The sequence below is a fragment of the Camarhynchus parvulus genome, chromosome 3 (genome assembly GCF_901933205.1).
Source record: "Camarhynchus parvulus chromosome 3, STF_HiC, whole genome shotgun sequence".
NCBI lineage: Eukaryota > Metazoa > Chordata > Aves > Passeriformes > Thraupidae > Camarhynchus > Camarhynchus parvulus.
In genome coordinates, this window is record NC_044573.1 from 113,087,546 (window position 1) to 113,106,817 (window position 19,272).

General features: G+C 66.5%; 3 protein-coding genes across 4 annotated transcripts; all 3 read right to left on the minus strand.

Moving 5' to 3' along the window:
• Positions 1-1,516: 1,516 nt before the first annotated feature.
• On the minus strand, positions 1,517-5,862 carry TRIM54 (tripartite motif containing 54). The gene is made up of 10 exons (XM_030945177.1): positions 4,960-5,862; positions 4,317-4,489; positions 3,810-3,981; positions 3,641-3,736; positions 2,885-3,118; positions 2,663-2,685; positions 2,460-2,584; positions 2,074-2,175; positions 1,899-1,937; positions 1,517-1,703 (listed from the first exon to the last, which is right to left on the minus strand). Exons 1-10 carry the CDS (start codon positions 5,860-5,862, stop codon positions 1,693-1,695), a joined length of 1,878 nt encoding a protein of 625 aa, XP_030801037.1. The 3' UTR covers positions 1,517-1,692.
• Positions 5,863-6,454: 592 nt separating this feature from the next.
• Positions 6,455-8,722, minus strand: DNAJC5G (DnaJ heat shock protein family (Hsp40) member C5 gamma). The gene is made up of 4 exons (XM_030945178.1): positions 8,522-8,722; positions 7,426-7,639; positions 7,114-7,267; positions 6,455-6,593 (listed from the first exon to the last, which is right to left on the minus strand). The coding sequence occupies exons 1-4, from the start codon at positions 8,632-8,634 to the stop codon at positions 6,514-6,516; spliced, it is 561 nt and encodes a 186-aa protein (XP_030801038.1). The 5' UTR covers positions 8,635-8,722; the 3' UTR covers positions 6,455-6,513.
• Positions 8,723-9,080: 358 nt separating this feature from the next.
• LOC115902689 (uridine-cytidine kinase-like 1) lies at positions 9,081-19,265 on the minus strand. 2 transcript variants are annotated; one of them, XM_030946387.1, is made up of 14 exons: positions 19,134-19,265; positions 18,790-18,896; positions 18,470-18,640; positions 17,957-18,028; positions 17,516-17,705; positions 17,359-17,420; positions 17,063-17,079; positions 16,283-16,381; positions 10,866-10,959; positions 10,696-10,758; positions 10,476-10,598; positions 10,294-10,401; positions 10,066-10,222; positions 9,081-9,935 (listed from the first exon to the last, which is right to left on the minus strand). In XM_030946387.1, the coding sequence occupies exons 2-14, from the start codon at positions 18,805-18,807 to the stop codon at positions 9,862-9,864; spliced, it is 1,248 nt and encodes a 415-aa protein (XP_030802247.1). In that variant the 5' UTR covers positions 18,808-18,896; positions 19,134-19,265; the 3' UTR covers positions 9,081-9,861. The 2 variants fall into 2 exon arrangements, with proteins under 2 accessions (XP_030802247.1, XP_030802248.1); XM_030946388.1 differs by having other exon boundaries at positions 9,797-9,935; positions 18,515-18,640.
• Between the last annotated feature and the right edge of the window lie 7 nt (positions 19,266-19,272).

Consider the following 19,272-nt stretch of genomic DNA (forward strand, 5'->3'; position numbering starts at 1 on the left):
GCATCTGGACACAAAGCACAAGGGAGAAAATTGCCCAAAACAGAAGAGAATTATGCTGGGGCTCTCCTGAGGCCTCTCAGGCACTGGGAAGGCTCCCGTGGCACCCACCTGAGGGGCTGTGAGTGCTGGGGTGTCCCTCTCAGTCACCTCTGCAGGGTGACAACCACAAGGGAGCATCCCTGAGCGGGGGGGGAAGGCAAATGCTGCATCCAGGAAGGGCTGGGGAGGGCACGGGGCAGCCACAGCCCCTCCTGCTGCCCAGAGATCCCCCAAGGGATCCCCCAAGCCCTCCCGGGCATGGTGCTGGTGGGTGAAGGAGCAGCTGGGCTGGAGCTGGGCTTGGGGTGACAGCCCGGGGACACGGAGAGCAGAGCTGTCCTCTGTGCCACCTTGGGGACACGGAGAGCAGAGCTGTCCCCTGTGCCACCTCGGGGACACGGAGAGCAGAGCTGTCCCCTGTGCCACCTCTGTGCCACCCGTCCTCCGGGACCCCGCACCCCACCCAGGGCCGCGGTCTGCGGGTCTGCAGGGCTCAGCCCCTGCTGTCCCCAGGCTGGGCACGGTGTGGCTGCGGGGACCCCAGCCCGGGACCCCTGGCTGTGTGCATCATCCCGGGACCCTTGGCCATGTGCATCATCCCGGGACCCCTGGCCGTGTGCATCACCATCCCGGGACCCCTGGCTGTGTGCATCATCCCGGGACCCCTGGCCGTGTGCATCACCATCCCGGGACCCCTGGCCGTGTGCATCATCCCGGGACCCCTGGCCGTGTGCATCACCATCCCGGGACCGCTGGCCGTGTGCATCATCAGCCGCGCTGCCGCCTCGGCGGCCGGGCCGGCGGTGACGCAGCCGCGGCTCCCGGGGGAGCGGCCCCGGGGCAGCGCTGCGGTGGCTCCGTGTGTACCCAGCCGGCTCATCCCGCCCGTGTCTGCTCCCGGTTCATCCCATCCCGGCCATGTCTGCTCCCGGCCCATCCCGCCCGTGTCTGCTCCCCGGTTCATCCCATCCCGGCCATGTCTGCTCCCGGCCCATCCCGCCCGTGTCTGCTCCCGGTTCATCCCATCCCGGCCATGTCTGCTCCCGGCCCATCCCGCCCGTGTCTGCTCCCGGCCCATCCCATCCCATCCCATCCCATCCCATCCCATCCCATCCCATCCCATCCCATCCCATCCCATCCCATCCCACCCCATCCCATCCCGCCCGTGTCTGCTCCGGGCCCATCTGCTGCGGGCACCGGGCGGGGCTGGCGGGAAGGGGCACCGGAGGGTCCCCGCCCCCCCGCAGGGGCTGTGGGCAGGGCAGAGCCCCACTCACGGGGCCCGGGGCCTCAGCCCCCTGCCTGAGGCCTTGCACCGGGGCTCCGGGGCCTCAGCCCCCTGCCTGAGGCCTTGCACCGGGGCTCCGGGGCCTCAGCTTCCTGCCTGAGGCCCGGGGGGCACTGCTGGGGCGATGAGGCAGGGGCTGCCCTCGCCTCCAGCCCACGCACACAGCACACGGCAGAACGGGTCCTCACACACTTTTAATGTTGGACAGGGGCGGCGCCCATCGGGGGAATTCCAGCAGCGGGGATGGAGCTCGCCTGAGGGTGCGGGGATGGCCACAGCCAGGGCAGGGTGACAGGGACAGCCAGGGCAGGGTGACAGGGATGGACAGAGCTGAGGGCATGCCAGCCTTACCCCACGGCTTCACTTCAGTGCTGACCTGTGCAGAAAAGCAGCCTGAGCCCTGTGACCCCGGGACTCCCTTCCCACTCCCTGCAGCAGGGAGACAGGGATGGCCTGGGGGAGCCTGGGGTGTGACCTGCCCCTCCATGCTCCCATCCCCGCTCCCAGGAGGTCTCCTCTGCCCCACAGCACCCCATGGCCGTGCCCATCTCACTCCCCACGAGGGTCTCACCATGGGGAGAGCTCGCTGGCTTCTGCCTCGGCCCCACATCTGCAGAGGGAGAGAGGGACAAGATCGAGGCAGGGATGTCCCAGCACCCTGAAGGACGCTGCTGCCACACGTGAGCCATGGCACAGCCAAAGGCTGACCCTGGACACGGCTCTGGGCAGTCATGGCAGGCACTCACCTTCAGCAGCCTCGGGCACCTCCAGGCTGTCCAGCCTGTCCTCGTCCGCTGCAGCCTCACTGCTGTCCCCAGGTCCATCCCCCTCATCCTCACCCAGGGGCTCTGTGGGCAGGGAACAGCTCAGGTGGGACCTTCCCTCCCTCCCGCATTATGGGACACCCCAGGACACTCCAGGGGGTTCCCAGGAGGAACGTGAGCAGCCCAGTGTGGGAACCAGGGAGAGCCTGGGGCAGGACTGACCCTCCAGGGCCCCTGCGTGGGGCTGCAGGTGGGGGTCACATCCCCACACAGGGCATGTGGGGAGGGGGCTCTGCCTGGGGCTCTGGGCACCCCGGGCAGCCCCACTGCCCCTGGGGACAGCACAGCCATTTCCCCAGTGCAGGCACCTGGCTGGAACTCGATGGTCCTCAGCATCTCAGCCACGTAGTCCACGTTGATGGAGAAGTGGTCCATGTTCTCGTAGCCGGGCTCAGGGCGGCTGCTCATTGATGCCTTGGACATGTCTGTGATCCTGCAGGGCAGAGGCACCCCGGGAGCTGCAGGGCCTTTTCCAGCCAAGGGTCTTTTCCCCTCATTGTCCCCCACTCACTTTTTCAGGAGTTCCTTGGAGTGCTGCGAAGGAAAACGAGGAGGGATCAGTGTCTTCTAGACATCACCCCCGGCACAGGTCCACCCCCGCACATCCCAGGGGCATCCACAGATCCGTTTGGGTGAGCACAGCCCCCTGTGAGCAGCCCCACGCCCCTCAGGGAACCACGGCACCAGCGCCCTGCCCCAGGGCAGTCCCAGCCCCCCTGTGCCCCGGCAGGACCTGCAGGTACACGGCCATCTGGGGCTCCTCCATGGCCTGGATGGCTGACTCCACCAGCTTGGAGGAGGCCTCCAGGTGGTCTCCGTACTGGCGGATGAGCCCGCGGACCCGCTGCAGCTTGGCCTCCTGCTCGGCGGCGATGCTCTGCAGCAGCTCCTTCTTGCGCTCCTCCAGGATGCCGTAGAGCGCGTCGAAGCGCAGCCCCAGGTGCTGCTTCTGCCGCCTGCCGTTCTCCTGCGGGACGGGCCGGGGCTGCTCCGTGTGCCCCGGCACAGCCCCGGGCTGGGCACTCCCAGTGCCACCGCCTCCCTCCTCTGGCACTGCCCGCAGGCAGGGCTGCTCCGTGTGCCCCGGCACAGCCCCGGGCTGGGCACTGCCAGCGCCACCGCCTCCCTCCTCTGGCACTGCCCGCAGGCAGGGCTGCTCCGTGTGCCCCGGCACAGCCCCGGGCTGGGCACTGCCAGCGCCACCGCCTCCCTCCTCTGGCACTGCCCGCAGGCAGGGGCTGCTCCGTGTGCCCCGGCACAGCCCCGGGCTGGGCACTGCCAGCGCCACCGCCTCCCTCCTCTGGCACTGCCCGCAGGCAGGGCTGCTCCGTGTGCCCCGGCACAGCCCCGGGCTGGGCACTGCCAGCGCCACCGCCTCCCTCCTCTGGCACTGTCCGCAGGCAGGGCTGCTCCGTGTGCCCCGGCACAGCCCCAGGGATGGGCACTCCCAGTGCCACCGCCTCCCTCCGCTGGAGCCCTCGGTGCCCACCTCGATGGTGTGGCAGATCTCCTCCATCTGCGTGATGATGGCCTGGATCCGGTCGTTCCCCGCCACCAGCATGGCGATGCCATCGCTGAGCTCGCTCTGGGAGTGAGGCTGGGCATGAGGGTGGCTGTGGGGGTACCCCCGGCCCCCCGACACCCCCGGGGCCCCCCACCTTCTGTCGCTGGTAGACGGCCGGCAGCGGGGCCACCTCGCAGTCCTTGTGCGCCCCGAACACTTTGCACAGGGAGCAGGTGGGCGCCTCGCAGCGCAGGCAGTAGATGTTGATCCGCTCATCCTCGTGCTCCTCGCACATGAGGTGCTGCTCAGCCTTGGCATGAAGGGGTCTGCAGGGGTTGGGGTGTCAGGGAGACACCCCGGCCCCCAGAGACACCCCGGCTTCAGAGACACCCCGGCCCCCAGAGACACCCCGGCTTCAGAGACACCCCAGCTTCCAAGACAGAACCAGCCCCGGGTCCTGCCCAGCCCTAGAGACGCCTCTGGCTCCCAGGGACCCTTCAGCCCCATGGACACTCTTTCCCTGGAGACAGCCGCGGCCCCAGGGATATTCCCTGGCCCTGTACGGTCCCCATGACTCCCCAGGTCCCGTTGGGATCCCACCCCAGCCCTCTCGGTGGGCTCGCCGCCCCCGCCCGGTCCCGGGGTCCCCGCGGCTTCGGACCGGGCCGACTCCTGCTTGTAGATGTCGATGATGTTCTCCACGAGCAGGTTCCGCTGCAATCCGTACACCCCGTGCCGGTCCAGCACCACCTCGTGCCGGCAGGACGGGCACCGGAACCGCCCGCCCGACGGCACCGCGCTGGAGCCCCGCGACTGCCACAGCGGGTTGGAGGCCTGGGGGGGACGCGGGGGGTCACGGCGGCGGCATCCCGCATCCCCCGCACCCCCGGCACCCCGCACCCCCCGCATCCCCCGGCACCCCGCACCCCCCGCACCCCCGGCACCTCCCACCCCCGGATCTGCGCCCCACAGCCCCCGGCACGGACCCGGGTACGGGCACGGAGACAGAGATGGAGACGGGCAAGAGCACGGCCACGGGTGTGGGCACAAACCAGGGCTCACACACAGCCCCTGCTTCCCGTTCACCGTCCCCGCCAGCCGGGAGCGGCACCGAGCGCAGCCCACCGGAGCTCCCCGCGGCTGCTCCCGGGGCCGGGATTCCCGGCGCCAGCGCCAGACCAGGCTCCCCCGTGAAGAGGATCCCGGTGCTCCTGGCGCCGCCCGCCCCTCCGTCCCGCTGGCCGGGGATCCCGGGATAACGGGGCCGGTCCCGGTGCCTCCCCCCGCCCCACCGCGGTTCCCACCTGGAAAACGTCGTTGGCGCACTTGCGGCAGAGGTTGTGCTGGCAGGGCAGGATGACCACGGGCTTGGAGAACATCTCCAGGCAGATGGGGCAGATGAGCTGCTTCTCCAGGCTCTCCATGCTCCGCGCCTCCGCCAGAAGCGGCTTCAGCCCTACCGCGAAGTTCATGGCCGCGGTCCCGGCCCGGCCCGGCCCGACCCGGCTCTGTCCCGCGGCTCCACTCCGGCCGCCCGGTGCCCGCTTTGTTTCGGCCCCGGCACCGGCCCCCGGCGCTAATTTTAGCCGCCCCCGCCCCGCCGGGGCCGCAGCTGTCGGCGGCGTCGGGTGACACTGAGTCACCGCTCCTGCCCTCCCTCGGGACCGGCTGGTCCCGGCACCGGCTGCGTTCCGGGACCCGCTGATCCCTGCCCGGGAGGAGGAGCGGCCGAGGCCCGGGGGACCAGGGCTGGCTGGTGCGGGGGCTGCAGGGCTGGCAGTCACGCTGAGGAGAACGTGCCCCGCTCTGCAGGCAGCAGGGCTGCGGGAGGCTGGGGTCCCGCAGATCCCACCGTGCCAGCCCCACGGAAGAGCAGGGCAGAGGGGCTGGTGCCAGGACACCCCATCCTCACTCGCCCTGGCACCCTGGCTATATTTAGAGAGTGAGGCAGAGCCCATGCAGCCGCGGGCAGAGGCAGTGACCGACCAGAGATGGGAAGAACGAGCAAACGGCTGCCCGTGCCCCCTCGGTGCCACCCCTGCCAGTGCCGGCCCTCCGCAGGGAGCGAGGCAGGAGCAGGGGCGCTGGCGGCAGTGGGAGCACGGCTCCGGGACTGCAGCAGCAGGAGTGGGGAGAGCAGAGCCTGCGGGAGCCAGCAGCAGGGCACAGAGAGTGGCAGCGGGTGGGTGACAGGAGACAGGTGACATTCACTCCACTCGACATGGCCACTCCACACCCCGGTTAGTCCAGCACCCCGCAGGATCCATGAGCATGGCCCCAGCATGGAAACCACCAGGCAGAGGCACATCCTGCTGCCCTGGACAGAGCCCAGGCACACACACACGCTCCCCTCCCGTCGGCCTTTAATGGTGCCCACAAAACCCAGACAAACCCAGAGGGCAGAGGAAAGGGGTACACGCAGGAGCACCCCAAGCCCACAGCAGCGTTTGGCACCCAGCACCCGTCGGGAGGGCTGCAGGAGGGGCGGGCTCAGCCCAGCCCCGAGGTTACAGTGCTAATGGTCTCGGACAGAGAGCTACAGAGCTCGGCCTGGAGCATCTCTGCTCGTGCCTGGTGCTCGGTGCCTGACCTGGGCACGGGCAAGGCACTCGAGGGGCCACGGCAGCTCGGGCTCCAGGCCACTGCCACCACCAGTGCTGGACACAGGGGCATTGCCCTGGAGCTCGAGCGGGGGCCCAGGAGCCTGTGCATTGATGCTGGCCAAATTAACCTGAGATTCTATCCCTCCCGAGCTGATGAGGCAGCCCGGGGAGCGGGACCGTGGTCCCAGAAAGTGACAGTCCCAAGGGAGGAGGATCCCTGCCCAGCGCTGGGGAGCCGGCGGGGTGCGGCCGGCCTCAGGCATCGCTCCTGGCGCTGGCTGGCAGCGGCTCCGTGCTGGCAGGCAGGGGCTGTGCTACCACAGGGCCCGGAGGATCTGCAAAGGAAAGCTGCACATCAGTGCCTCAGCCCCAGCCTGTGGTGCCAGTGAACAGGAATGCCACAGCATTGCCTCGAGGGCTCCCACAGCCCAAAGCCCCCACACCCCTGGCCACTGCAGAGTGCCCCAACCCCAAGGGAACCTGCAGGAGTCACCCAGCCCCACTGACACCAGTATGGTCACTGTCAGGAACGCATCTGGCCCGGAGCACAGCCGCTCTTCCCGTGCTCTGTGCCCCAAAGGGTCTCTAAGCTCCAGGCCTGTTCAGGGGGCCTTTGTCCAGAGAGAAGGAGAAGGTGCACCCATGGCCCATGCGGGGGCTCCCTCTGTCACTGTCACCAGCCCTGGCCCACACAGGAAACACCAAGGGCTGGCTGGAAGTAGGAGCTGCGGCTAAAACCAACTCAAGGCCTGAGCCAGAGCTCTGTCCCCCACACAAGATGGGACATGGAAGACTCCAGAGCCCCCACAAAGCAAACACAGGCGCTCCCAGCTGCCAGGCTCCTGCCGGACTCACCACTGTCCTCTGCCTGCATCTGTGCCTCCAGGTCCTTGGGGTCCACGTACTTGTAGGACTCATCCTCCTTGGGCTGGCAGCACGTCCCACAGCAGAAGAAGCAGCAGCAGCAGCAGCAGCAGCAGGTGAGGGCCCCACAGCACAGCACCAGCGCCTGCATCAGGGACAGACGTGCTGTGAGCTCACCCAAGTCCCTGACCCATCACACCAGCCCTGAGAGCCCAGTCCAACACCAGCCTGCCAGCAGGACAAACCCCTGAGCTCACCCGACCTGCCAGCCCTACCAGCCAGCCCCAGGGACACCGGGCTCACCTGGAACCACCACTTGGACATGAGGAAGTAGTGCCGGACAGCATCGTCGCCGAACTGCTCGGCCACGTAGAGGCCAAGGGAGCCGTACTGGTCGTACAGGCGGCGCTTGTCTGCGTCGCTGAGCGTGGCGTGGGCGCTGTTGATCTCCTTGAAGCGCTCGGCTGCCGCTGGGTCATCGGGGTTCTTGTCGGGATGGTACTTGAGAGCCAGCTTCCTGTGGGTGCAGCGGGGGGACCCCCGGCATGGAGTCACAGCCCCACCACCTGGGACAGCCCACAGCCCCACAGGACCCCCGCCATGGAGTCACAGCCCCACCGCCTGGGACAGCCCACAGCCCCACAGGACCGCCGCATGGAGTCACAGCCCCGCTGCCCAGACAGCTTCCATCCCTGTGATGGAGCTGGGACCCCCGGCACGGGCTCACATCTCCTCTGTCCGGGACAGCCCACACCATGCATGGAGCCAGGACCCACGGCATGGGGTCACAGGCCCTCTGCCCGGACAGCCTGCATCGCCGTGATGGAGCTGGGACCCCCGGCACGGGGTCACAGCCTCGCTCCCCGGACAGCCCGCACCCCCACATGGAGCCAGGACCCCCGGTATTGGCTCACAGCCCTGGTGCCTGGCCAGCCCGCACCCACACAAGAACCCCGCACGGGCTCACAGCCCTTCTGCCTGGGACAGCCTGCACTCCCGCGATGGAGCTGGGACCCCTGGCCTGGGGTCACATCCCCTCTGTCCGGGACAGCCCACAGCCCCGCAGGACCCCCGGCATGGGGTCACAGCCTCGCTCCCCGGACAGCCCACAGCCTGCAGGACCCCCGGTACGGGCTCACAGCCCCGCTCCTCCATGATGGAGCCGGGACCTCCGGCACGGGGTCACATCCCCGCTGCCCGGGACAGCCCACACCCCCGCAGGATCCCCGGTACGGGCTCACAGCCCCGCTCCCCGGACAGCCCACACCCCCGCAGGATCCCCGGCATGGGGTCACAGACTCGCTCCCCGGAACCGACCCTGGCCGCCGGGACGGGACCGGGACCGTCCGGGCGAGATCCCGACCGCGCTGGCGGGATGGCCCCGCGGACCCCCCCGTACCGATAGGCCTTCTTGATCTCCTCAGGGGAGCTGCCCTTCTGCAGCCCCAGCACGCGGTACAGGCTCTCCCCGACCCGGGACAGCTTCCGCTGCGGCCGCGGGGGCTCCGCCATGGCCGCGCCGAGGGTCGCGGGGTCGGACGGGATGCGGCAGCGACCGCCACGGGCCTGCCCCGCCGCCACGGGCCTGCCCGCCGCCACGGGCCTGCCCGCCGCCGCTTCCGCCGCCGCTCTGCGCAGGCGCCGCCCGCGACCCGGTACAGGACACGGCCCGCCCGGTACAGGGTACAGGCTGTCCCGGTGACACCCGGTACGGGGCACGGCCCGGCGACACCCGGTACAGACCACAGCCCAGCCCGGTGACACCCGGTACGGGGCACGGCCCGCCCGGTACAGACCACAGCCCAGCCCGGTGACACGCGGTACGGGGCACGGCCCGGCCCGGTACAGGGTACAGTCTGTCCCGGTGACACCCGGTACGGGGCACGGCCCGCCCGGCCCCAGGGCCAGCCCGCCCCGCCCGGCCCTGGTCCGGCGGCAGCAGGAGGCGGCACACGGGCATCGCGCTGCTCCTTTATTGGTACAAAACGGCGGCGAGGGGGGGTGGCGGCACGGCCGGGCCCGGGACAGATCCCCGGCCCCGGACCTTCCTGCTGCCGCCGGTGGCGGGGGCGAGGGGGGGCAAGGCTGCCGCTGCCCTTTGGAAAAAGAACCTGAGCAACAAGGGCAGCACCGGGGACACCTCAGCACTCCCTGGGCACCAGCAGCACTCTGCGCACCGGGGTGGGACAGCACCGGGAAGGCAGCCCCATGCCGACCCCCAGCTCCCGGGGCCAGGGATGGAGTGTGGATTGGCAGGGACGGGGTGGATCCGTGAGGTCCAGTCCCTGATGTCAGAGGGTCCCGCTGGAGCCGGGGGCCACCCACAATAAATACAAATAAATACGGATTCCAGGCATGGAGCTCGCCTGGACTGGACCCCAGCCCCCTGTTCCCCTGGGTAGAAGGTGAGGACCCCCTCAGGCACAGCCGCGGGGAGGGCAACTCTCCCTCTGTAGGCATGGCTGGCCCAGGCTCAGAGGCAGGGCTCTGGGAGCAAGGAATGTCCCTAAATATCCCCTCTCCGTGGTCCGCAGGAGAGGCCATCCCTCTCTTGTCTGCCTCCCTGGGGAGGATTGGTCCTTGGGGGCAGAGGGAGACCAGCAGCAGGGGCTTGTCGTGCAGGTCCGGAGAGCCAGGGGCTGGCAGGTGGGCACGGCTGCAGCTCAGGGCCTCTCCTGGGGGCAGGGATGGAGGCCAGCCCTGCAGCCGGCCCAGCCCCTGGTCCTGTGGCCGGCCAGCTCAGCAGTCCACGCTGTCGCTGTCACACCAGGCCGAGGGGCCATCGGTGCCAAAGTATCTGTCTCCAAAGTTACCTGGCAGACAAAGAGACAGAGTGAAGGGGCAGCAGCGCCAGCCCCACCAGCGTCCCTCTGGTGTGGCTGCAAGGCTGCCCCCAGGGCTGCTGGCCCCAGCCAGAGGTACAGCACACCCTGGCCTCCTCACCGATGCCCGGGATGATGTGGAACTCCTCGTTGACCCGCTTGTCCACGGCAGTGGTGATGATGTGGACGCGGGGAAAGGCGTAGGCCACTGAGTGCACCCCCATCTCCGCCATCAGCAGCGACAGCAGGAAGATCCTGTCCTCCTGCACGTCGTGGTCCTGCGGCACAGGGAGCTGTGAGAGCCCGGCGGGCACAGAGGATCCCTGCCCCAGCCCGGGCCCGGCCTCACCAGCAGCACGCGCACGGCCATCATGGCCGCGGCCCCCGTGGACACCGTGCTGTCCATGAGGATCACGTAGTCCTCGCTGATCTCCTTGGGCAGGCGCAGGTAGTGCAGCTGGCGAGGGAGGGAAGGGTTGGTGACGTGCCTGCAGTGCTCGGCTGTGTGTGCCAGGCTGCAGCAGGACTCACCTCGGGCTCCCCCGTGTCCAGGTTGGTCTGGATGAGGATCTTGCCCAGGCGGATGTCCTTGCAGACGGCGGTCAGGGCCTGCTCCATGGTCTCACCTGCCCGCAGGATGGACACGCCCGTGATCTGGGAAAGGGGCAGGGACACGTGCTGGGTGCTCCTGGCGCATGCTGAGCCAGGAGCTGTGCTCTCCCGGGGAGCAGGAGCCGGGGTCGCGTCTCACCCGCTGCCTGTGGAACCGCTTCCCCTCGTACGTGGTGCCCTGGGGCGTCTCCACCGTGACCGACTGCAGGGAGGGGAGCACAGAGTGGGGGGCAGCCAGACCCCCATCAAGGGGGCACCCAGAGGGGAACTGGGCTGGGGCTGGGGCTGCACCCAGGAGTGGGCACTCACCTTCAGGGGCAGGAAGGACAAGGCATGTTCGATCAGCAGCCGCATCAGGCGCTTGGAGTAGAAGATAAACTCGTCCCTGGTCGTGTCCTTGTTCCTGGGAGGGATGACACAAGTGAGGTGGGAACAGAGCCCCTGCCATCCCCTGCAGACCACACGTGGGGCTGCAGGGGCCAACGAGCATGGACAGCAGCCCCAGGCTGTGGGAGCCACAGCACTCCTGGAGTGACACAGTCAGTGATCACCAGCACTGTGGGGCTCACTGACACCCCAGCTTCTGTCTCAGACAGGACTACAGAGGCAAGAGAGTGGCTTAGCTACCCTGGAGGGAGGTGCAACACCACTTTGAGCCATCAGAGAGAGCAGGGAGAGAATGGGGAGTAGGGACAGCTCAGGCAGGACCATTGGTCCTGGGCAGCACAAGCTCAGGAGCAGTGGGTGAGTGCTGGGGAGCCCAGGGCACAACAGGAGCAGAGCCAGGATAGGATAGAACCCCGCTGTGGAAGGGGACATAGTGCACCATGGCTGAGCATGCTGGGTGACAGAAAGGAGTTGAACATGTCCCCAGCTCTCCCCTCTACATCCCAAGTCAGAGATAAAGCACTGCTAAGAACCAGATGACTCTGAAATGCCATCGTGTGCCCTTTTCACAGCTCTGATGTACTGAAGGCACCAAGATGTAAAACAAACACAAACCAGAACAAAGCTGCCATGGGGCTGCAATGCCCAGGAAACCTCTCCCCTCCCCCAGGAGGGGCAGAGCCAGCCCTGCAAGCAGGACACTAACCCCAGAGCAGAGGGAAAGTAAATTAACTTTTCCTACTGGGAGCACCCTGGCCACCAGCCTCGTGGGGAACATGAGGACAAAGAAGTGCCACAGACACCTGCCCGTTCCCAGATGGAAGAAGTGGAGCTGGCAACACTCCTGAAGAGGCAGAAGGATATTGAATATTTTTACTCTGTATTTTAAGACATCATCTGCGATTTCTTACACCTCGGTGGATGACACACAGCCCCACTGAGGCGTTTGGAGGACGAGCAGTCACTGCTATCCTCGTGTGCTCCTGCAGCCCTTCCAGGGTCACTCACAGCTGAGCATCTGCAGTGACCACAGCATACACACATTCCCAAACCCCTGGGCACAGCCAGCAGCCCCAGGGAAGGAAAAAAACCCAGTTCTGGTCTGGAAGACCCTGCCTACAGCTCCCAGCATGAGCTGTCAGCAAGCACTCCCAGGTGGGCTGCACCCACACACCCACCCACAGCAGCCCAGGAGCAGCACGAGCCAGAGCCCCCTGCAGCCTGTCCTGTCCTGTCCCAGCTGTCCCCAGTGGGACCCCGAGCAGAGCCCTCCCTGCCTCCCCTGCAGCCTGTCCTGTCCTGTCCCAGCTGTCCCCAGTGGGAGCCAGCCCGGCTGTGCTGGCCCCTGGCTGGGTGGGACAGGCCCCACACTGCTCCTGCAGAGGTTCCTCTGGGGATGGGGAACCCCTGGGGAACCCCAGGGCAGACACAACCACGAAGCTTCTCCCTGCCCAGGGCACAAGCAGGACAGTGCAAGGCTGTTCCAGGGAGGGCAGCCCGCACATGCTGCGCAGCAGCAGGTGACCAGGGCCCATCAGTGCCACCATCCCACCCCCTGAGCTGGCAGAGCACTGCCAAAGGGGACATCGCTGTCCCCAGGGCAGCCCCCTCACCCCACGGCACCGCTGCCTGGCTGAAGCCTGAGGAAACACACTGCTCCTATCCATAGAGGAGGCAGATGAACCTCAGCACACTGCAGCACACTGGGAGCCTGCAGCTGGGCATGGCAGCACTGCAGCTGGCACTGCTGACAACCTCAGCCTCCCCCAGCATGCTCAGGAGATGACAGAGGGACCAGGAGCATCTGCCTGGGGCCTGATCACAGCATCAGCTCTGTGCATGAACTGCACTGTCTGCAGCTGAGAGCCAGCTGGCAGAGCCAGGCACCAGGAAATCTGGGCATGAATGGGCTACAGAATCCCAGAATGGTTTGTGTTGGGAGGGACCTTAAAGGTCACCTTGCCCCATCGCCCTGCCATGGGCAGCTGCACCTTCTATTAGAGCAGGCTCCCCCAAAGCCTGTCCAGCCTGCCCTCGGGGCAGCCAGCTACCTGGGCAGCCTGTGGCAGACCCTCACCATCCTCCTGGAGGAACTCCTGCCCAGTATCTCATGTAATGTGCCCTCTGGCAAGGGATACCTGTCCTCCTCATCCTGACACTGCATCCTTCACACTCCATCTATTCTCAGCCCCATGACTCCAACTGTGCAGCTATTCCAGTGTGGGACTCATTGTCAGTTTCTGTCTCTCCACAACAGCAGAAAATTGCTCTAGAAAGTGTTTCCCCCAGATGCCAGCCTGATGTGCCACGATGCTGCCACTAACACCCTCCCAGCAGACAGATGGACAGATGGACAGACAGGTGGAGCCTGAGGAGCCTCTGGTGTGGAACCCCAAGGAATGGTGCTGGCCAGCATGCAGGACTGGCACCCCAGAGAGCTGCACTGGGAAGCACCAGACAGGACAAGGAGGGAGCAGAACCCTGGCTCACAGCTCTGCAGTGGTGCTGGGCTGGACACGTCCAGGCACCCAGAGAGGCTGGGCTGGGCACATGCAGACACCCAGAGAGGCTGGGCTGGGCACATGCAGACACCCAGAGAGGCTGGGCTGGGCTGGGCACATGCAGGCACCCAGAGAGGCTGGGCTGGGCACATGCAGACACCCAGAGAGGCTGGGCTGGGCACATGCAGGCACCCAGAGAGGCTGGGCTGGGCACATGCAGACACCCAGAGAGGCTGGGCTGGGCACATGCAGGCACCCAGAGAGGCTGGGCTGGGCACATGCAGACACCCAGAGAGGCTGGGCTGGGCTGGGCACATGCAGACACCCAGAGAGGCTGGGCTGGGCACATGCAGGCACCCAGAGAGGCTGGGCTGGACACATGCAGGCACCCAGAGAGGCTGGGCTGGGCTGGGCACATGCAGACACCCAGAGAGGCTGGGCTGGGCTGGGCACATGCAGGCACCCAGAGAGGCTGGGCTGGGCACATGCAGGCACCCAGAGAGGCTGGGCTGGGCTGGGCACATGCAGGCACCCAGAGAGGCTGGGCTGGGCTGGACATGCAGGCACCCAGAGAGGCTGGGCTGGGCTGGGCACATGCAGGCACCCAGAGAGGCTGGGCTGGGCTGGGCACATGTAGGCACCCAGAGAGGCTGGGCTGGGCACATGCAGGCACCCAGAGAGGCTGGGCTGGGCACATGCAGGCACCCAGAGAGGCTGGGCTGGGCTGGGCACATGCAGGCACCCAGAGAGGCTGGGCTGGGCTGGGCACATGCAGACACCCAGAGAGGCTGGGCTGGGCACATGCAGGCACCCAGAGAGGCTGGGCTGGGCACATGCAGGCACCCAGAGAGGCTGGGCTGGGCACATGCAGACACCCAGAGAGGCTGGGCTGGGCACATGCAGGCACCCAGAGAGGCTGGGCTGGGCACATGCAGGCACCCAGAGAGGCTGGGCTGGGCACATGCAGGCACCCAGAGAGGCTGGGCTGGGCTGGGCACATGCAGGCACCCAGAGAGGCTGGGCTGGGCACATGCAGACACCCAGAGAGGCTGGGCTGGGTACATGCAGGCACCCAGAGAGGCTGGGCTGGGCACGTCCAGGCACCCAGAGAGGCTGGGCTGGACATGCCTGCATGGCATCAGCACAGCCACGTGAGGCCAGAGGTGCCAAAGCCCTGCAGACCCAGCAAAGCCTGAGCCAGCCCAGGGCAGCCCAGCACAGCCCTGAGCCTCACGGATTAAGGTCATCCAGCACTTGTGGTACAAAGGTGGAGCCACGGGCCGGGGGAGGGACAGGGCACTGGCACAGGGCTCTGCCTGGCACACCTCAGGTGCCACATCACCTCTTCTACTGCCAGGACCTGCCTTGGAGCCTGTGCTTCCACAGGAGGGAGTCAGGAGAAGGAAAGGAGGTGCCCAGCCTGGATGTGGCCATGAGTATCAGAACACCATAAATTGTTTGGGTTGGAAAAGCCCTTTGAGATCAAGTTCAGCTGCTCCCCCAGCACTGCCAAGGCCACCACCAGCCCACACCCTCAAGTGCCACATCCACGTGGTTTCTAAATTCCACCAGGGATGGGGAATCCATCACCACCTGGAGCAGCTGTGCTGAGGCTGGAAAATCCTTTCCATGAAGAAACTGCTCCCAATATCCAACCTAAATCTCCTCTGGAGCAGCCTGAGGCAGCTTCCTCTTGTCCTGTCCCTTCTTCCATGGGAGCAGAGCCTGACCCTCACCTGGCTGCATCCTCCTGTCAGGAAGCTATAGAGAACCCTGAGCCTCCTTTTCTCCAGGCTGAGCCCCTTTCCAGCTCCCTCAGCCTCTCCTGGGGCTCCATTCCCTGCCCTGGACATGCTCCCTCAATGTCTCTCTTATCAGGAGGGGCCCAGAGCTGTCCCCAGGACTGGAGGTGCCCCAGCAGTGCCCAGCTGGCAACGCCCAGGTGCCACTGGCCTCTTGCCCACCCTCCTGTTGAGCCACTGTCCACTAACACTCCCATGGCCTTTCCAGCCTCTCTGCCCCGTCCTGGAGTGCTCCATGGGGCTGTTGTGACCCAAGGGCAGGGCCTGGCACTTGGCCTTGGTGACCCTCACACTGCTGGTCTCAGCACATTGATCCAGAGCGTCCCAACCCCTCTACAGAGCCTTCCTGCTCTCCCGCAGATCCACATCCCACCCCACTTGGTATCCTCTGCAAGCTTACTCCAAGTGCACTCAGTCCTGTCCAGGTCTCTCACAAGGACATGAGCTGACACCTTCCAAACCTACAGGTGCCACAGGAGGACCTGACTGAGCTCAAAATCCCCTCTCTGCTGTGGAGAAACACACCTGGGGCTGCCAGGTTCCGCAGCTGCAAAACCAATGAACCTCTCCATAGTCCTAAAGGCCTCAGCCCTTCACCCTTTGCTAACTGATGCCACTGTCACCTGGAAAAAAGGAGCATCAGAGGGGAAAGAAAAGACCAAGAGTGGCAAAGTCACAGAAGCAGCTGCCCAGGTCCCTTCTCTAAGGTAGCTCTAAACCAAGTGCCCTGGGAGAGGGGCAAGGGGTATCTTGCTCCATGCCACCAGCTGCTCCACCTGTGCTCCAGTGCGGAAAGAGCCAACCAGTCCCCTCCCACTGTAGGAAAAGCCTGCCTGAGGCTCAGGAATCACCCAAAGCAGATGTGCAGAGCTCTGGTCACCACGTGCCCATGGGGCCAGGGCCAGCTCCATTCAGCCATTCTGCTCCAGGCCAACCCCCAGGACTGCAGCCCCAGGGCAAAGGGGAGAAACTCGTGCCAGGCCTTGTGGTGTGCTGCCAGCGAGCAGGCCAGGGCAGGGCCAGGGCAGGGATGTACCTGATGATGGTGTGCATGCCCCGCACCTGTGGCGTGCTCTCCAGGACACTCAGGGTCTTGGGCAGGGGCTGTCCTTGGTGGGCCGAGGCCAGGGCTGCCCTGCAGGAAGGAAGGTGCTCAGAGCTGGGCAGCACACACACGCTCACAGCCCTGGGCCCTTGGAGGGACACGGCCCTGCCAAAGGAAGGCTCCAAAAAACCCCTCTGAAAGGTCAGCACCGTGCTTGGCCTTCCCCTGGATCCTGAAGAGTGCCCCAAGTCTGGTACCCCAGAGCTGGGCTGCCCAAAACCACTGGGGTGAACCTCCCAGACCACACACACGGCTGCTGCAGCCTCTGCAGCACCAGGAGCTGCAGCTCTGCAGGGCAGGACATTCCCTGCACCCTGGGACCAGGCTGTCACCACAAGGGACAAGGGCTGTCCTGCCCAAAGGGGACATGACGTGCCAGCAACAGGGACCATGCAGGGCACTTCTCCCACAGAAGTGAGCAGCTCAGGGTAACTCAGCAGCCAAGACAGGAGCCCTGCTCCAGACAGGGACACGAGCGGGGCAGGCAGCTGGCCAAATGCAGCAGCCACAGTGTGAGGTGTGTCACACAGAGCCCAGGGCTGCAGCCAGACAGGCCCTGAGGAGCTGAGCACAGCCCCTGCAGCTCTGGGGAGGAGCAGCTATGCTCAGGCACCTCAGCAAAGCTCTGCCGGCAGGGACTCGGAACGCAGTGGGCGCCAGCAGCCCCCTCAGCCCAGAAGAGGCTCCTCTGCAGCCGTGGGTCCCACGTACCTGACTGTAATCTCCCGCTGGTGGTGCAGAGGTCACCGGCGCAGCGCAGGGGAACAGGAAGGACAGACACCCTGTCAGTCACTCACAGGCCAGCACAGCCACCACCACAGCCCAGCTCCCCACCTCCTCCCCAGTGCCCACTTCACCAACCTGCTCCCCCAAGCACCACGCTGGGGCCTCTTGAGAAGAGAGAGGTGATGCCAACACCCCCCAGGTGCCCCCAGAGCACAGGTCTGTGTGCAGCCACATCCTGCCCTCGGCATGCAGGACCCTTCCCCTCCTCAGCCCCAGCTCACCTTTTCCAGCTGGCTGTGCACATGCTGCACGATGAGGTCCAGTGCCACGAAGTTTTCCCCACCTGAGGGTGGGGCAGAGGAGGCAGGTGGGGCGGATGCTGAGCCACCTCTGCCCCACAGCACCCGCTCCCCACACCAGGGTCAGCTCTGGCCTCACCCCTGGGCACTACGATGTCGGCCACCTGCACGGTGGGCTCGATGTACTGCTCGAAGGCTGGCTTCACAAACTTGTTGTACTGCTTGATGACCCCCGCCACGTCGCGCCCGCGCTCCATGATGTCGCGCTGCAGCCGCCGCACCAGGCGGATGTCAGAGTCCGTGTCCACAAACACTTTCATGTCCAGCAGCTGGAAAACTGGGAGGGGTGAGCACCCCCTATGCAGCTCCCATCACACCCATTACTCCCCTCCACCACCCCGCAGGGGCACCCAGCATCACCTCCCCTGAGGCCTCTGACACGCAGCGCTCTGCCAGCAAGCGCGGTGAGCTCTCCCTCCACAGCCCCCACTGCAGCGCTGCAGAGGCACCCAGGGCCAGTGCCCGTCCTGCTGCAGCACATCATCCCCTCTGGGCCAGCGGCCACCTGAGGCAGCGATACCTTGAGCAGCTCCTTGTTGGCGAAGGCCAGGATCCCTTCGAACACGATGACGTTGGCCCCATACACTGTTTTCTGCAGGCAGACAGCAGCTGGGTTTGTCCTGTTTCTCTCACATGCCACAGCAGCACCAACACTGACACAGACAGGGCACTGACCCCCCTGGGGTCTCACCACTGTGCTGGGGCTCCCCATAACCATCCTGCAGCATCCAACGCCTTGGAGCCATAGTTGATCCCTGTGCATGATGCTCCAGGCCAGGACAGACCCCGAACTTTGCTCTAGATCCCAAGCCTCTATTCAGTGCCTCCTCCCAGCACGTCTCCACACTGAGTCCTTCCCTCATATCTGCACCGGCCTGTCTGCACATCCCCCCACAGCCTCCCATGAATGAGTCCCCCTCCCTGATGACCCCAGCTGCCCCTCCCTTTAGCCTTCCAGGCCCTGCAGGGCCCAGAGGTGTTCCCCTTTCCCGAGACCCTGCTAGCCAGGCGCAGCCCGGCCCCTGGCACCCACCCACTCGCGGCGCCGGCTGTGTGTGGTGAAGTCGTACACCGGCACCTTCACGCTCTTGCCCTTCTTGAGCTTGCGCAGGACATTGACGAGCAGCTCGAAGTCAAAGGCATCGGGGTGGTCGAAGTTGTAGTCGCTGCGGGCTGCCAGCGCTTGCTGCCCCTCATCCAGCACCTGCAGGCACCGGCACCGCTCAGCATGCTGGCATCCACCGCACCCCAGCCCTGCTCAGAGCCGCACCCCGAGCACCGGCAGCACCCAGCGGCACACTGGAACCGCGAGTGTCGGCCCGGCTCGAAGCTGTCGCGGGCCCCGTCCCGCACCTTGTAGAAGGAGTCCATGGAGAGCAGCACGACCCAGGGCACGTCCAGCGCCTCGATGATCCGCGTCGCCACCGTGGTCTTGCCGGAGGCGCTGCCGCCGCACAGGCCTGCGGGGAGCGGCGGGGGCACCGCCCCGGCCCGGATCCGTCACGGCCCGGATCCAGATCCGCCTCCGGCCCGGTCCCAGCCCCTCCCTGGCCGTCCCTCGGGGCCTCGTTCCGCGATTCCCGACCGCAGCCCGGCCCCGGCCCCGGTCCGGCCTCCATCCCCTCCCGGCCCGCTCTCGGCTCCATCTCCTTTCTGATCCGGCTCCATCCCCTCCCCGGCCCCGTCCCAGCGCTCACCGATGACAAAGGCCTCATCTACGGGCGCGCCGGTCTCGCTGTACCACGGCGGCCGCCCGGCCGTGTAGATAGTCCGCTTGCTGGTGCGCAGCAGCGGCGGCTCCGGCTTGCACTGGCTGGCGGTGCGGCGCCGTGGGGC